We start from the raw sequence: 18,059 nt of genomic DNA, 5'->3' as shown, positions 1-18,059 counted from the left end.
ATTATTTAAACTCAGCTCATATAGTACAAGTGATTGAACCGACATACAGAGAGACAGCAGTACCGTCTGACTGCATAGGTATTGCGCAATCCAAGGTGAGGCTCAGCGGGCTGGTGCCTCATCGCAGGTCACTTAGTATCTGAACGGCAAATGCGGGAATTCAGCGATTTTGAAAAGAAAAAACACCCAAAAATGGTACATTTAAATGGAAAATGACCGCAAAGCACAACTTACTGATTAAATATAATAATTGAATTTATTTTTTCTCTTTTCTTCCCATAATGACAGGTGAGGCTGTGCCTCACCTGCCTCTCCTGACTGCACGTCACTGACGGTTTCCCTCTATCACTTTCTGAACAACAGGTTTGCTGATTCACTTGCTGCTTTGAAACCTCGGTGAGTCTCTGGTTCTCTTAAATCCCTCTGGTTTTAATTGTTTTTGTCCTGATTACAATGCATATACTACATTTGGATGTAGCTGCTGTGTGTTTATTGTGTAATTCATGTTTTATCAAGGAAACATCGGTGTGAAAAAGAGAGCATTCTAAAAAAGTGTGCAGTTTAGATTTGCGCTGGACATTTCTCATATCTTTCCAAACTATCTTTAAGGTTATAGATGTAAATTTGAAAAGCAAAGCCATGCAGGCCTTCCCCAATGACAACTTATTTAGTAGGGGGTGTAACAGTCGATACACGTAGCTGGACCGAACCGTTTCAGTACGGCACTTTCGGTTCAGTTCATTCTTGTACCGTTTCGGGGTTTTTTTGTTTTTTTTTTGTTTTTTTATTTTCCCCCAAATGTATTTTTGCACCTCATAGAAACTCATGTTACTCACGGTATTCAGCCGAGACTCTCACTGGTGTCTGCACTCACGCGCCTGTAGGAAGGGGGGGGGGGGGGGGGGGCAGATCGTGCAGCGCAAGAGTGTGTGTATGTGTGTGTGTGTGAGCATGTGTTCAGTTTGTGTAGCTCAGTCATGGAGAACAGCAATAAAAAAGGTTTCCTCCTAAATATTGGAGTCTGGAGGGTCTGAACAGGGAAGTGAACGCCGAAGGAAGATCTGCCTTCCACGGTCAGAAACGTCATTGCAGTTCAGGTTCAACAGCTGTTAGGTGATGGAGGTGACAGTGCGCATGTCCACTTTGGTGGAAGCGATTGTGTAGCATAATTAAAGACAAAAGCCAAAACCAAAAATCCTTTTTCATTTTCAAAATGAAGTTTCATTTTTTTGACTTAAAATTAAAATGAAAAAGCAATCCACCAAAATGCTTTTTCATTTTCTTCCTCATCACAGCTTATTCTGTCACTTAATTAAAATTAAAATGGTATTTGACGTTTCATTTTCAAAAAGTTAGCTGGTAAATATGTAGGAAAATTCATTTAGAAATGTCTAATTTGACAATTAAAATGGATTAACAGAAATGCTTTTTCATTTTCAAAATGAAGCTGCAATAAAAGATTACTTGCAAAATGCATTTATTGGTTTTATATAACAATACATAAAATCAACCTATGTAGGTGATATGGTTTATAAAATAAGAAAAACTATTAGTTGCCACGAACCAAAAACTTTGGATAATTAACATTGGCCTAAAAAATTAACTTGCACCTTTATTTTCTTGTAGACTCGATTATACTCGATATAGTGGGGGGATGCCGTTTTAAGTGCATTAACACGAAAAATACAGAAAATAGATAGATTAAAACTTTATTAACTTTATTTTTTTTCTTTAGCACTTTTCAGTTTTTGTGCAGCTTTTTTCTTTTTTTTTACAGCATTTTGGACACACCCTACATTTACCCTAAATAAAAGTGATTTCGAATAGAAATTGACTTTGCCTGAGCAAAAACTATTCAACTCTGACCCATTGCACATTTTGCGTCACTCCCATGATGACCCTTCTAAGAACATGAAGCACAGGAAGCAACATGAAAAGATAACACAGTAAGGGCCTTGAAGAGATAACAACCAATTCTTTCAAACCAATTCTCAATTCAAAGTAGAACAAAGTGGCCTCAACTAACACTTAATGCACACTTTGAAATAATTGTTCTCCTTTACCCCCCACCCCCACCCCCTCTAGGCTGCCCTATTACCTGATAAGTCTTTTTTTATTCTCTCTATTCTGAGAAGTTGGTTGTAGCAATAACAGTTTGCAGAAAACATGTGTTAAATTCAAAAGTATCTCCACTGTGTGGTCCACAAATCTATATTCACTGCTGAATTTGCGCTGTGTGTTTTTTAGAAAGAATACTAGTATGTACCATGCAGTGGGCTACAGCAGCATTCTGCTCATGCAGGCAGCCATGACCTTTGACCCAAAGGACATGGATGCTGCTATGACATCACTCAAGGATGCCCTGCATGTCTGCCAGAGGTAAGGCTGGATACTTAGAACAAAGTGCTAATTTTGCTTTAATGTTGTGTTTACTGTTGTGTTTTTAAGGTAAATTAAATTAAATTTCAGTTGAAGTTTAGTATTGTTTATTTTGAGAGCCAATGAATCATGGATTTATTCCTAATTTTAGATTTCGAAAGAAAACTGGACTAATGGAGAGCCTAGCCAATTTTTGGTATGGACAGCAAAATGAAACCTTGACAGAAGGTGAGCAAACATGTTAATGTTTGACAATAATAGTCCTTAGAACAAATATGTAGGAATGTTATGTTGGGAGGTTATAAGAATCAGATGGCGTATTTTTACACTTTATTTTAAAGTCTTCGCAAACAGTCACATGAGGACAACGCAGATTCGTTTTGTCCTCTTGCTATTTGTCTCACATTGACATCTAGTGGTCACATCAGAACACAACAAGGAACCATTCAAAAAGATTTGAGTTACTAAAACAGACTATTGTCCTGGTGCCTGGTTTATTATGTGCATCAGAGAAGGTAGATGTCTTATGTCTGTGCTGTTAAAGTCATGCCTTTTTCCCCCCAGAGGAGATGCATGCAGAAATATGCTGTGCAGAAGTTTTGATGCAAAAAGCAGCACTTACTTTTCTGGATGAGAGCATAATCGGCTTCATTAAAGGAGGGATGGGAATGCGAAACAGTTATCAGATTTTCAAGTAAGTGGCTCTGCAGACCATATGACATTAGAAAATATTGAAAAATTTTGGACGTGGATTGTTTGTGGGATTGCTGAAGACGTTATGTTTCAAAATTAGGTATTGCCAGGACATGGAAAATGTGCTGACTGATGAAGAAAAGCAGAAAAGAACTCATGTTCATTTCCGGGGTGGCGTCAGCATGGGAATTGGATCATTTAATCTTGTAAGAACATTAACCGCATTGCCCCAAATTATAAGACACACTGACCTTTGCAGGAGTTAAATGATCATTGAAAAACATCCTTAAAGTTACAGTTATCTACACTTACTGTTCATTATAAAGGTTGTATATTTAATTTCTTGGAAGGCCTGCCATAATATTTTGAAACTAAACCTGAGTTACTTGGAGTTTCTCAAAACAAAATCACTTTTCTGAACTTATTCATTTATTACCTATTTAGAATTTTGTGCATATGTTCTTCTTTTTATGTTCTAACAAACTGAATGTTTTCTGTTTGTTGTCAGATGCTATCTCTTTTTCCAGCCAGAGTCCTCCGACTGATGGAGTTCCTTGGCTTTTCTGGAAACAGGGTGGGCGCTGTGACTCATTTTTTATTCATTTAGGCAAAGCTTTTGTCAACCAATGTACATGTGATGTACATGAGTATCATTAGAATGAAGAAATATTTGAACAAAATTGCTACAGTTAAAATGTTTAATGATTATTCTACAGGAGCTGGGTTTGGCAGAATTAAGAGCAGGGGCATCTAGCAACAACCTGCGCTCCATCCTCAGCACCATGACCATGCTGATGTTTCATCTGTACATCACAGTCATTCTTGGTGAGCAAACTGCATCAATTTCAATATGGAAAAGAGTTTCAAAAGTATACAAAGTTTTAAATTTCATGGAATAAAGGAGTAAAGAATACAACACATAAACTTACAGTCATGTAAGCACAGCAATTGGAAAGCAGGAGCATAAAAAATATTTTTTTGTGGTCAGGTAGTTACCTCTGTTTGTCTTTTTTGTTTAGCAGGAAAATGTGTCTGGGTTTGACAGTTTTCTAGAAACATTTTCCAAATTTGAAGTGTGGTGGCAACAGTTTGGGAAATCCACCACGTCAGTGAAAAAGCTACAGTCCAGTCTGAGTTTGCATGAGTTTGTTTTAACTGGATTTAACACACCAGTGCCATGTGAGATAAAGCTGAACTTTAACTGCAGGGCTGGTCATTTTTTGTTTAACATTTGGTTATCCTTCAAAGATTTTTTTTTCATTGAACCCCATGAGGTGTGCCAGTGCTTCAGTTCATTCACTGTAGTCAATCTGTTGTCCATATGTATTCCCCCTTTCTATTTTGTGTAAAAAAAACACACAATTACAGCTGTTTACTTACATATTTTTTTGAATTGTTCTGAATTCATCTCCTCAGGTACTGGAGATGGAAACCTTGCAGAGTGTGAATCTTTGCTAAAACCTTATGCTGAGAGGTTTCCCAATGTGAGTGGTGCTGTAAATAATTATATTGTATTTTCACCTTGCTAAATCATTATTAGTCAATAAAGACTTCATTTTTTTTTATCCTAAGGGAGCCCTAATGCTTTTCTTTACTGCAAGAATCGCTGTGCTCAAAGGGAACTTCACATTTGTAAGTTATCATTTAATATCTTACGATATTTTGATTAAAGGCGTCTCATTCAGTGACTTTGGACTTCCGGGCAGGCTCAAGAGAAGTTCCTGGCTTGTATCGCAGCACAGGAAGAGTGGCGCCAGATTCACCATCTTTGCTACTGGGAGCTGATGTGGACGTATTCGTTTGAACAAAACTGGAAAGAAGCTTATCGATACGCAAATCTGCTTTCCAAAGAGAACAAGTGGTCTCAGGTAATTTGCTTCATTTTAGTCTCAAGTGGGTTTATTTTGGTCATAAATTGGAAAACTTTTGTAATTGCTTCTTTCTTGTAGGCCATTTATGTGTACCATAAAGCCGCCATCCTGAGCATGCTCCCTCAGGAAGAAGTGTCTAAACTGGGAGAAAATGTAGTGACTCTGTTCAGGTCTGCAACCTATTTGACAATGAATACAAATTTTCTTAAGTCATGCATTATAAAATGACTTGAATTCTATTTATATAGGCAAGTGGAGGGTCTCCGATTAAGAATTGCTGGTAAATCCATTCCAACTGAGAAGTTTGCTGCAAAGAAGGCCGAGAGATACTCGTCCCCCAGCCCTGTGAAACTGGTGGTTCCAGCTTTGGTAGGAACAAGTTTGTCCTTTCATTAACCGCATAACTTAAAAAAAAAAAGTCTTAGTAAAAAAATGTCCTCACACAGGAAATGATGTATGTATGGAATGGCTTCACAGTAGTGGGCAAAAGACCTGACTTGACTGAAAGCATCTTGAGCACCTTAGAGAAAGCTGAGAAGCAGCTTCAAACCGATTTGGGTAAAATATTAAAACTTCAAAGAAATAAATACAATATTTCTCTGATACAAATATGTAACAGAGAGTTATCTTACCTCTGCAGCTCCCTCTGAATATCACTTGGATGATCAGTGTGTTATCCAGCTCCTAAAGGGTCTGTGCCTCAGAGAGCTGGGCTTCTTGGACCGAGCTGAGGACTGCTTCAACCACGTCATTTCCAGGTGAGGTCATCTGTCACTACAAGCAAGAATGGTCAGTAGGTAAAGAAGGAATAAACTGTCAACTGTTAGGCCAATTTCAATGATTTTGTTCATAATTAATTCTAACTGAATTATGTGTTTTAAAGTGGTTTTCCCATTGTCCTTTTTGCAGTGAAAAGGATATCAAGTATGACAACTACCTGGTACCTTTTACCATGTATGAGTTAGGCCTTCTGCATAAGCAGACAGGAGACATCAATAAGGCCATCGCAGTTATGGAAAGAGTGAAGTAAGTGTTTTTAAAGATAGGAAGAATTCTCATTTAAATGTGGTATTGTAGGCTGGGTCAAATTGACCTCGAGTTATACAGTTGGTTTCAAACTGTTGAATCTAGATTTATTAATTTTTTTTTATTTTCAAAATTTAATTTCCTAAGGAAATCATATGCTGTGTTTCTGTGCTGCAATCCATTTCTGAAGACATTTGAACTTGAATAATACTTTGTCTCAGTGTATCAGCTGTTGTGCAGCACACAGTGAGGTTTGTTCATCACAAATGTATTATGGTCAGATAAATCAGTTTCCCAATATGCTCCTTTTAATTTTCAAAGAAATGCATGACATTTTCCTGACCAAACTAAATCAGTAAAAAACCATGAAGCATCTGCAATGGAACACTGCGTCAGCACCCAGGGTGGAGGTTTTTTCCATCTGCAGCTTTTATGCAAAAAAAAGATTGAAATCATGTAAAGTCTTCATTCAGACCAGCCCAAAAACTATACTGGTCTGACTTAAGACGTCACACCGAAGTCCCACTCCAATCATCTTTTGATCTCTTCTAACGGCTTTCCCAGCGGTCTTTTTCAATTTTAATTACGCCGTTTTAGCCCAAATTAAAAAACTGTGTTTTTCAGGTCATAGTTTCTGAAGACAAAGGAGAACTTAACCGAAGGAGTTCATTAGAAATCCTTAGTTGTGAGTGGGACAGTTGTTGTCAAGTAAGCCTGGCACTACTTCCTGGCATTAATCTGTTTACACCCCCTCTTACAGCCCCTCACACCACTAACTTAACATTACCAGTGCAACAAAAATGACAAGCAATGTTGGAGATATCCATTTGTACAGTTTTCTTTAAACCAGATACCAGCTTGGACGAACAAAAGACGGACATGGGTCTCTTCGGCCACAAGTTGCTACATCAGAATGTAGCGGAGCAGGGACCTTGTGACCATAGTAGCTTCACTGCCTCAAGCTTTTTCCAACGGCATTATTGCATCTGCTACTTATTCACTACAATCTGAACAAAGACAAACTTATAAATGCAATTTTAAGTTTAATATCATCCATCGTAAGAAAAATGCCACAAGAACAAGTTGAAAACACCCAAAACAGGATTTTTATGATGTCTATAATGAGAATTTCAAAAGGGAAAAAATAATAACTGCCTCTTAGATTTGCACACTATAGAATATAATCACAGGGCGGACCAATGAGAAAGCTATTGGTGGACAAGCTTTCAAAGATAGCATAATCTCTTTTTATTTTCTAAAATCACATGACATTAAAACTTTTATAAGGTTCCTTAATAATTCATCTTCCAAAAATAAATAACAAGCTGTCTTATTTGCAGGATGAACTACAAAAACTACAGTATGGAGTCGAGGCTACACTTCCGCATTCATGCGGCGCTCAACACCATGGGCTCATTTGAAGCCAAACTCCCTCCTTCACGCACACCAGCTTAAGCCGTCGTGGCCGGAAAATGACAAATGAGGGCGGAACGAGACAGAAGATCTGTTCTGTTTACTGTGTGCAGTTTATACTGTAACCAAAGCATTACTCATACTATCACCCCTCTGTCCTTCATTTCATTTATAGTAAGGTCAAGTTTAAATAACAATATACTGTGTTTTAGACTGAAGAAATCTATTTGAAGATTAAGACTTGTTGTATACTATATTTTGTTGGTGACTTATAAATAGGTACACTGTAACTGTTATATTTAAAGCCAGTAACTTATATGTTGATGTGTAATCCATCTGCAGCATTTCAGTTTTAGTTTTTAAGGCACTGATGGCTTTCTGACTAATTTAAAAGCCCTAGATTAACTCTCACTTTATTCAGATCTCACCCTTATAAAGTTATTCTACCTTGACACATAGAATTTCTGGTTTTATTTTGTCTTACATTTGCTCCCTTCAAGGGATTCATTCACCCACCTCAAACATTATATATTAAATGGCAATAATTTGAAAATAACATTTTAGTACAACATAAATGAATTTGTAAACCTGTCCTGTTACAAAGTGCCTTAGCAAAGGCATTTGAATAAATGGAATGGGCAAATCATCTGATTGTCAAACTCATTTTTTTACATGAAAACAACCATATCGATGGGTAAGGAATGACAAATGTTGGTCCATCAGAGCTGCCTTCATGATAGTTTCAAAAACATCCACTGTGGACCAGAAGGAGGAGGTTCTCCAAAGGATATGCTAAAAGCATTAAAACAGAAAAAGAAGAAAGTTATTTTATCCAGACCAAGCACTTTGAAGAAGATTATGCTACAATATGGAATTGTTAAAGTCCCACTCCTATCATCTTTTGATCTATTGTAAAAGTGGTCTTTTAAGTATGATTATACTGTTTTTAGATAAAATCAAAATACGTGTCGTTTGCTAGAACTGATTTTCTGCAGAGTGGCAGAAGTTCATTAAAAAATTCACCTCTAAGCTGTGGGCGGGACTGTTGGCAGGGAGTAAGCCTCCACATATTTCCCATTATACATCTGTTTCCACACTCTCCCACTATTACGGCCCCTCACAATTCCACCAAAACATTAGCAGTACAACAAAAATGGCAAGCAATATCGAAGCTATCGAGCTGTACTGTTTTGAGCCAGATGCCAGCTCAGATGAAGAAAACAAAGATGTACATAGATCTAGTCGTCTACAAGTGGATGCATCAGAATAGTGCGGATTGAGCTTAATTTTGCGTATATATATATATATATATATATATATATATATATGCAAAATATATATATATATATCGTCCTCCATTTTAAAAATGCTACAAAAACATTAAAAACACCATGAACATAGTTTCTATTGGAGTGGGTCTTTATTTGGTATATAAAATATTGTTTCGTGGAACTTCTTTTAGAAAAAATGTTAGAGCTTTAAGTTAAAATTAGATTTGGTAGTGTAGTGGTGTCAAAAGTAAGATTGCAAATGGCATGGTACTGAGAATCTATGTTTTAGCAGAAACCTGGCTACATTTTTGTGGGGAAACTTTGCAACAAAGTTAATGACAGTTTGTAATTGTGCATAAAACGTAATAGTCAATAATCTGGCTTCCCACAATGCATTACACAGTACAGATCAACCAACCAGTAGCTACTTTTGCAAATACACCATATCTGCCCATATAGTGCCGTCAAGTTTACATTTGAAAAATGATTGAAGCTGCTACTATTTATCAAAACAATATTGTGCTTTATCATATATTTATTTTATTTCACTTTATAATTATTATGATGATTCTAATTATTATTAGTAGTAGTAGTATTATACTCTCAAACACAGGCATCTATGTTCATTAAGTTCCTTACGGAACACTTCCAGTGTTGCCAGATAGAGTCACAGTTTTCCAGCCCAAAAGTCAACTAAAAACCGCCAGACCCCCGGGGGGGGGGGGGGGGGGGGGGGTCAAAAATAAGACCAATATACAGCTTTTGTAGATTTTTTCCCCTACTGGACTGATTAAGTACCCGATGCGGTGATTTTTCAAAATAAAACATTTCTCAAAATCAAAGATAGTTCAGACTATTAATAAAAGGAGTACAGCATTGAATATTTCTTCAGCAGACCAGCCTTCTTCCATTCATTTTCTTAACCCGTTATAACCAATGTATAACCTCTTCCATCCTTGTGCTGCGCTTGCGCCAAAGCGCCCCGACTACTACCGTGTCAACCTGCTGCTATGATGACCGTATTTAGCGCTCTCTGTGTTGGACACACTGAGGAGCGCGGGGGAAAACAACTCTGAGCTGCAGAGGATATGAACAGGTGAACAGGTGGAGCGGAAAAGCAGGTAGAGGGGCGGGGGAAGGGCTTTGGCTTCAAACTGTCAGAGAGATGGAAACACGGGCGTCAGATTTAGACGCAGCTTTCACTGCAGGAGTTGAAGCAGAGACTATCTGGGACGATCTCATGAACTCAAACATGGAAACATGATTACCAAGCAGAACTCTCCAAAATATTAAACCTGATCTCTCCACATTCTCCGTGTCTACCATGCATCGATACACACAGACATGCAGCGATCAGACCATAACGTTAGCTCGTAGCTCCGCCCACACGCGACCGCGGTGTCAGGTTTAAAGAACGCAACTTCTAAGAGGAGGGGCGGGGCGGCAAACCCCCAACAACAGGTTAGATGACAGAACCCATTAAGTGTCTCTACCTGCTGCGTTCACTGAGCTTCAGAACATAAGACTTCAACAGCCACCCAGCTTAAAGTAGTCCGTTATTATGTATTCATGAGTGGAAAAAACCCGCCGAACAGACCCTAAAACCGCCCAAATTATGCATACCCGCCCAAAGCCATTTTTACCCGCAAATTTAGAACAAAAACCGCCCAATTGGGCGGAAAACCGCCCAATCTGGCAACACTGAACACTTCCACTGCCCTCGCGGGTGACCACGTGGTGCGTAGAATGCTCAGCTGACTGACTGACTGATGTGGGAGGAAGGGGGGAAAGAAGATGGAAGGCAACCGGGACGAAGCAGAAAAATGTATCAATATAGCGATCCGGTCGATTGAATGTGGGGACAAAGAGAAAGCGCTGAAGTTTCTCTATAAGGCTGAGAAACTGTATCCCACCGACAAAGCTAAAGGTAAGGCCTTTTTGCGATTGAACCGCCTGTTTAGCATCTGACTTAGCTAGCATAGGAGCGGATATTGCTATCACCAGCATTGGAATCGACAGGTGTTTTCATGTAGCCGCTTTGAAGTAATGCCAATCACATCAGCACGTTCAATTCACACTGTGGTTAGAGTATAACCCACTTAACACTATTACTTAGATCAGGAAGAAGAAACTAGAGTTTGACCATTTATGCTAGCCGTACGGTCTAGGCAGCGAAGTCGCTAGCCTGTGATGTAGCTAGTCAGTGTCTCCTGTCAGTTGCTTCGTATCAAGAAATTTTAGGTTGATTAGCATTAGCATCGCCAAAACACCGCATTAAAGGCATATTCTTATCGAGAAGCTTCTCTTCGCTTAGCTAATGCATTTTATGTCTGTTTCTTGGTCTTTTGGTTACGTGTCGAAACTGTCGTTCCGCTTTCAAGGAACACAACATGATGATGATCGTGAGAAATCCATCAAAAATGTATAGAAGTGCTTGACTGAAAGTGACTTTTGGTTTGAGCTGGTATTTGGGTCAGGGAAAGGATTTAGAGGGATATGGCCACATTATCCAGGCCATACAAGCAACTCTCAATCCTTTAATGAGGCGATTGTCCAGGTAAGAGTCTTGAAGAATAAGCTAGACCAGAGCACTGGCCGATCTGTCAGACCTGCCGTTACTGCGAAAATGGATTCAGTTTGAGGGGGATCTAGTAGCACAATGGGGCACGAGTGATGTGATCTCAGGGCTTAATACAGAAAAAGAGATGCTCAATATACTGCCACTAAATGTATTCTATTACACTGTGATACAGTTACATACTCTTGAAAGACTGATTCAGAAATGGATAAACATACTATCTTTACTTTAAGCTTCCTGCACAAGTTAATGAAAGTAGAGAAATTCAAAGGGGATGAGAAATGCTTAAAAACCTGTAGTAAAAGCCAGATAGTTAACACATTTGTCAACTTTTTTGTGCAAAAAATGCTTTAAATTTGGCGTTTGTTTATTGTTCATTTGATTATGTTTAACACCTAATTATTCAGCACAGAAATATTGTTGAAATATTATTCATTATGGATGTGGAAGGTGTACTTAGTAGTTTCTTATTTTGTTTACATCTTGCACTACCTATAAAAGTGAATGAATCCATCCATCCATCCATCCATCCATCCATCCATCCATCCTCCAAACCCACTTTGGTTTCTCTGGGTTGCTGGAGCCTATCCCAGCCACTGTTGGGTGAAGCTTGGATACACCCTGCATGGTTTGCCAGTCTATTACAGAGCCATGGAGAGACTTACAAGCACACACTCCTTAGGGAAGATATAGAATCCCTAATTAAACTCTGAAGCCTTTGGTCTGTCTGAGGAAACCAGAATGCCCAGAGAGAACCCATGGATGCACAGGGAGAACATGCAAACTCCGGGATTTGAACCAGGGCCTTCTCGGTATGAGGCAAGAGTGCAAACCACTACGCCACCACAAAGCCCTTAGGTCATTCCCATGGTCTCAATTTTAAGTTGCAGTGGTATTAAAATGGATATAAATGTAAAATCTTAAATGCAATTACCCCAAATTTGTAGACTCTTTTGCGTATTTTTCGTTTATTTTTACTTTTTTACCGGTTCGGCTGCATCAGGACAGAACAGACAATATACGAAGAAATATTCTCATAATCGTGAAAAAAATGTAGCATTTCATTTGAGGTTAAAAGGTAGCTTAATGATGAACATATTTCCAAAAATTGTTTTCACTCTGAACAAAATAAAATACAGGGTTGCCGTCCAGGGTAAAACTCTCTGCCAAAAGCAAATGTTCAGATCTGTTAAAGCTGATTGGCTGTGGCGATCCCTAAAGGGATATGGCGAATGGTGTGCAGTGTTCACTCTGAACTTGGCTGAATTTAGGCCCGCCCTCTTTATAGTCCAAGGAAAAAATGAAAACTATCTCAACGTAAAAGCATTTAGACTCTTTAACTACTGTTCTAAACTAGTGGCATTTCTTTTTTAGGTTTATTTTCAATAGGTTTGTCAAAAATCCTGATACTGTTGCACCCATGTTTCTCTGATTTCTTTCAGACTGCTAAAAAGTTGAAATTGAGACTTGGCTTGGAGGGAATTAGTACACAGCCAGTCATCTTAAATATTTTGTCACAGATCATTTTCCCCACAATGCAGCACATGTGTTTACAGGTGCTTCAGAACGGATGGAGACCCAAATGTCACAGTACAGTTCAAGAAAAGCCATGCTCTGATGTGGCCCTTTTGTTTGGCCACATAGGACGTTTGGGGAACAAAAGCACTTGTTGTCATACTGTTTGCTTAAAATGTACTTGTTCAAAACATTTGATTGCATGATTTTAAAAGAACTTCAAACAACTTTAGATATTTTTTATATTCTTTTACATTTAATACTTTTATTCTTGTAGTAATTAAGTATTTGGAATATTTTGGTAAATCCTTAAAGATTTTTTAAACTGCTTATTCTAATAGATTTATTTGGATTTGATATCTGCCTGTCTAAATATTTGTGCTGAAAGCCGTCTAAAAGAGAACAGAAAAGTGTGCTGAAAGACTTGCATTTGTGGATGCTGCTGTATTCAAAATAGTGTTATTGAATTAGTATGTTTATTCAGATTTGTACTCATGTTTGATCTGTTTATATACGTGACTCTCTGACAAAAGGTAAACCAGTGTGTGTCTCCTCATTTGACCTGAGATGACCCCTTCTTGTTCCCTGCCCCTCAGCTCTTTTGGAAGCATTAACAAAGAATGGGAGCTCAGCAGGAAACGGTGCGTATCGGCGGAAACCGGCAGAACAGTCGGAAACAAACTCTTCCCAGCCAGGGAGAGGGGGTCAAGAGTCTGAAAGAACCGAGGCGACAAAAGGTTTCACGAAAGACCAAGTAGAAGGTGTACAAAGGTGAGAGTTTAGATTTGCTCTGATTAGCTTTCATAAATTTATAGTCCCACTATATTTTCACAAGTGTCATTTGTGAGAATAGTTTTCATTAAAGTGGATTACATTTTTTTGTCTGCAACTAAAAGAGGACACCGCAGTCTCTGTAGTGTTGTGTGCACACAGCTGTTACTATGGGAACATCTCCATCTTTGAGTCCCACGAGGAGGCGGTGAGAGACATCTGGCCATGTGAGCTAGATAATAGGAAAACACCTAATGCTGTGATTCAGACCATGCAGGATAGAAACGGAGAGAACTACATTGTCCAAAATGAAATCACAGAATCACAAGGACAGTCGTGATGCTCACACCAACTCTCGTATTGCATCTAAGTTTTATTCTGAGAAACCTTGATGGTCAGAAATAATTATCGTTATTATCTTTACAAAAGCCGACAAAGTAAAAAATGTTAGCCAATGTCAGTGTGCAGTTTATTTCATATCTAGATTGTTATTTTTTTTCCTGTCATTTAGAATAAAACGGTGCAAGGACTATTACGAAGTGCTCGGCGTTATCAAAGAAGCTGGAGACGATGATCTTAAGAAAGCTTACAGGAAACTGGCGCTGAAGTTCCATCCGGACAAGAACCACGCACCCGGAGCAACAGAGGCCTTTAAAAGTAACTCCTTCAGTCACATTCAAAACACATGTATGAAAAAAACCGCCATTGTCTTTTTAACTATTAGACCGTGTCAATAAAATGATTCTAATGTCTGCACTAGGGGTGAAGCAGATCCCAAACGGCTCACAAAGTTTGGATCGTGTCATGGTTTTAGAGTCACGCTTTGGATCATTTATCAGATCCAAAAAAAGGGTCGAAAGAACAAGATAAAAGTTCACACTTCATTTTTTGAAAAGTCCTAAAACCAAACATATTTAAGAAACATATGTAACGTACTTAAAAACAGACAAACTATAATCCGTGGTAAACGTGTGTGCTGCACCGTGGCGAGGTTCAGCCATGATCCTTCAACCAACCTTCCTGTTAAGATCAAATGTTGACAAACTAAGCTAGTTTGGACTCGTGCCTTTCTATATAAAATCACTTGTAGGTTTTCCGGTATTATCAGAAAACATCAGTTAAGATGTCTTTATTTTTTAACTAGGTTTTTGGGTTCTCTCTTTTTTTTTTTCATCTTACAAACAATACATCTGGGCAACGCTGTAGTTTTAGCTTTAGTTTTACAGCTGTTGTCGGGACAATTCAACACATTAATACCAACTACAATGTTCAAACGGAATGTTTCAATGTTGTTACATTTCAATAAGAGATCATTTTTTGCCAACCTTTTTCCTTTTGTTTCTCCAGAGATTGGCAACGCTTACGCAGTTCTTAGCAATCCGGAGAAAAGACGGCAGTATGACCTGACGGGAGGGGAGGAGCCGAGCAGCCCGAGCCACTCGCACAGAGGTGGCTTTGACTTCCACAGAGGCTTCGAGGCAGACATCACACCTGAAGACCTCTTCAACATGTTCTTTGGAGGTGGATTTCCACCCTGTAAGTGAGCAGTCAGATTATATTTCTTTGACTTTTACCCAATATGGTTAAGAAGACGATTTACTCCTGGTTCATCACATTTATTAAGAACAGCTGGGAGTTTTCAAATTGAAGCAGTTCTCATTCATTTGGGACGGTGTGTTCCATGTTTGTTTCTGACCTGGGCTTCATGTGTTCAACAGCAAGTCCACAAACGTTCACCAACGGCAGAACAAGTTACAGCCAACAGACAGATTACCGCCAAGAAAGAACCGAGGAAAGAGGAGACGTAAGTAAATACACTTTTAAAATTATCTTTTCATATTTTTCGCAAATAATATATTTGGAAGCACATTGTGTAAATAAACATTGATTTATTTTTTTGACCCTCTGTGAGAATATTGTTTTCTTTTTTTGGATGGGCTCTTTGGAATCACTTTGTGATGCAGTGTTTTGCCCCAAAAGTACTATATTAATATAACGTAAAATACACAATTTGATTCATGCATCAGTATAACGAATGTAACCATTTCTTGTCTGTTGACACTTTTGTGTGTTTGTCTGCAGGGTGGTTTTTCGATGTTTATCCAGCTCATGCCCATTGTCGTCCTCATTTTAGTGTCAATACTGAGCCAGATGATGGTATCTCCTCCACCCTACAGTCTCTATTCCAGGACGTAAGTGCACACTAGCATTTAATGAAGCACGCAACTTATCTGTTGGCAAAAACTTGGTGAATGCTAAGGTAACATCTATCATCAAAAACAGATGAATTCAAAAGGTTCTACATCTAACTGTAAGAATGCCGTCTTTGCAGTATTTATTCCCCTCATTTTTTTCCATCAATTAAGTTTTTCTATCAGTTTCAAATCTTAACTTTGCAGCATTTTGATTTTTTTTTTTTTTTTAAAGAATGCAGCTGTGGGTTAGCTGTTGCAGTAAAATTCTTTTGTGTTGCGTTCTGGGCCCCAGCATTCGCCTGCATCATGTCACACTTTATATTTCAAAATTAGTCTTAAAGATTAGGCAGTCACTTGCTAAAAAATATAGAAGAGTCCACCGTGAACTGCAAGGTACCCAACGCCAGTTCTTCAATCAAGGCTTTATGTTTTAATGACATCTTTTCATTTTTTGCACTCATCCCTCCTTTTGTTTTGTAATTCTGAAATATAAGCTTCTATCATCATTTTTCTGTTGACAATCTGACTGATTTAACATTACTTGATAGAAAGTTAAGAGTTATGGAGTTTGTTTTTTTAAAACAAAAATAGCAAATAAATAATGTGTTGTCACTGTTTTTTGTTTTTCGATTAAAAAATTGTTCCTCACTGAGTGCAAACTGGACTAGTGCAATTTTTCTGCTATTTATTTGCACGTAACTCCTCAAAGCCAGTAACCCTGTGCCCTCTTTTCCAGGTCTACAGGGCAAACTGTAAAAAGGCAGACAGAGAATCTTCGCGTCGACTACTACGTCACCAGAGATTTCAAGTCCGAGTATAAAGGCTCAGCTTTACAGCAAATTGAGAAAAATGTGGAGGAGGACTATGTCACAAATGTTAGAAATAACTGCTGGAAGGAGAGGCAGACAAGTGAGCAACTGAAGCCCACTAGTCTACTATTCTACTTTGGTTTGCTTTTGAACTTTTCTGACATTTGTTTCTCTCGTCACTTTCAGAAACCGAACTGCTTTATGCTGCTAAAGTATACAGGGATGACCGAATGCGGAAGAAGGCAGAACTCATGTCTATGGACAACTGCAAAGAGGTGGACAGACTAAATAACCTATTCAGAGGTGGATGAGATGACAACTTTTGGGATATGTATATATGCTGTATATGACTAGATGTTGATGTTATATTTCTTTTTTTTTTCTAAAGAAGAGCAAAAATTTAAATTATTAACTCAGCTTCACAGTTGAAAAAGCCCCTCTCTTGCCGACTTCTTCCTAACTCCAGCCTGGCTGTAGACATTGCATCACCTTGAACTAATCTACTCACTGTTGACACTTCCAGATTTATTTTCTATTATACTTTTTTTTTTACTTTGTCTTTCTCCTGGGAACATGGCAGAAGAGAACCTTGATTGTAAAGGCATGTGTTTTTAGTCGTAAGCACTAAAGTGGCATTCTGTACAAGCAATATACTGTCAGAAAAACAACTAAGTGCAACAGCTTTTTGCAAAGAATGCTTATCAAATCCACCTCCTGTATGTAGAAGGAAGAATAAAAGTTTGTTTTATTTTTTTTTCCACTTCAGTATTTGAAGATAAGTGAATCTTTGATTGTGACTTTTATTCTCTCCACATATTTAGTTTTGCAAATTTTAAAGCAAGCTGTTCTAACCACGAGCAGACACTGAAGCTGTTATCATTACCTGGCTGTACATTTTCGTTTTGAATGTTTAATTAAAATGTTATTTAAATAAATATAGAAGAATTAACTTTTTCTTCAGTGCTTGCCTAAATATTGAAATAAAATTGATTCCATAGATTGGAAAAGATTGTCATTTTACTCATATACAATTCCATCCATACATAGATGTATATGGTATGAGTTTTTTTTTTGTTGTTGAAAATTTTCAATCATTTTATAAAGTTACATTTTTCCATCCAAGAGATTTTTTTTCTCATACTGAGCCTTGGATTGGGAAGACAGGTTGAGAAACATCTAATGGAAGGCGTTCCAGAAGACTTCAGTCATCATGGAATGGTTTCACTTTTACTGATAATTCGGACACATGCATGCACATGTGCATTTGGGAACAGGAGGTAAGTTATAAAACTTCAAATCATGAAGCTCATTCAATCCCAGTTGTCGTGCTGTTGTAAAACCTTTTTTAATTTAAAACTGAAACAGATTTATTAATCTGGGTATTATTAATGTACCTGAATGTAACCTGAATCAGAATCACCGATGGAGGACCTTACTATCTGGACTTTGCATGCTCTTTCCGTGCATGCTTGGGCTTTCTTCCACCATCCAAAAACATGCTTCATAGGTTAATTGGGTACTCTACATTGTCCCTAGAT

At 38.1% G+C, this 18,059-nt stretch overlaps 2 protein-coding genes across 2 annotated transcripts; both read left to right on the top strand.

Moving 5' to 3' along the window:
- Positions 1 to 292: 292 nt before the first annotated feature.
- LOC101157418 (tetratricopeptide repeat protein 39B-like) lies at positions 293 to 8,028 on the top strand. Its single transcript, XM_023957457.1, has 16 exons — positions 293 to 396; positions 2,248 to 2,379; positions 2,531 to 2,607; positions 2,944 to 3,073; positions 3,173 to 3,278; positions 3,581 to 3,646; positions 3,789 to 3,897; positions 4,489 to 4,556; positions 4,645 to 4,704; positions 4,779 to 4,940; positions 5,022 to 5,113; positions 5,192 to 5,312; positions 5,390 to 5,501; positions 5,584 to 5,701; positions 5,853 to 5,969; positions 7,310 to 8,028. The coding sequence occupies exons 2-16, from the start codon at positions 2,261 to 2,263 to the stop codon at positions 7,422 to 7,424; spliced, it is 1,572 nt and encodes a 523-aa protein (XP_023813225.1). The 5' UTR covers positions 293 to 396; positions 2,248 to 2,260; the 3' UTR covers positions 7,425 to 8,028.
- A 2,365-nt stretch (positions 8,029 to 10,393) lies between these two features.
- dnajb14 (DnaJ heat shock protein family (Hsp40) member B14) lies at positions 10,394 to 17,518 on the top strand. The gene is made up of 8 exons (XM_023957452.1): positions 10,394 to 10,580; positions 13,343 to 13,517; positions 14,029 to 14,174; positions 14,865 to 15,053; positions 15,236 to 15,321; positions 15,600 to 15,709; positions 16,449 to 16,621; positions 16,708 to 17,518. Exons 1-8 carry the CDS (start codon positions 10,448 to 10,450, stop codon positions 16,830 to 16,832), a joined length of 1,137 nt encoding a protein of 378 aa, XP_023813220.1. The 5' UTR covers positions 10,394 to 10,447; the 3' UTR covers positions 16,833 to 17,518.
- The last annotated feature ends 541 nt before the right edge of the window (positions 17,519 to 18,059 follow it).

Source organism: Oryzias latipes, chromosome 1, assembly GCF_002234675.1.
Source record: "Oryzias latipes chromosome 1, ASM223467v1".
Classification (NCBI taxonomy): domain Eukaryota; kingdom Metazoa; phylum Chordata; class Actinopteri; order Beloniformes; family Adrianichthyidae; genus Oryzias; species Oryzias latipes.
The sequence above is the reverse complement of the archived record's forward strand: the minus strand, read 5'-3'. Positions and strand labels throughout refer to the sequence as shown.

Excerpts from the sequence above, each read along its gene's own strand:
- dnajb14 (XM_023957452.1), top strand. The coding sequence starts at position 10,448 with ATGGAAGGCAACCGGGACGAAGCAGAAAAATGTATCAATATAGCGATC. Across the intron at positions 15,322-15,599 it reads GAACCGAGGAAAGAGGAGAC|GGTGGTTTTTCGATGTTTAT; the intron begins GTAAGTAAATAC and ends GTTTGTCTGCAG. Across the intron at positions 16,622-16,707 it reads CTGGAAGGAGAGGCAGACAA|AAACCGAACTGCTTTATGCT; the intron begins GTGAGCAACTGA and ends CGTCACTTTCAG.
- LOC101157418 (XM_023957457.1), top strand. The coding sequence starts at position 2,261 with ATGTACCATGCAGTGGGCTACAGCAGCATTCTGCTCATGCAGGCAGCC. Across the intron at positions 2,608-2,943 it reads AAATGAAACCTTGACAGAAG|AGGAGATGCATGCAGAAATA; the intron begins GTGAGCAAACAT and ends TTTTCCCCCCAG. Across the intron at positions 5,970-7,309 it reads GCAGTTATGGAAAGAGTGAA|GATGAACTACAAAAACTACA; the intron begins GTAAGTGTTTTT and ends TCTTATTTGCAG.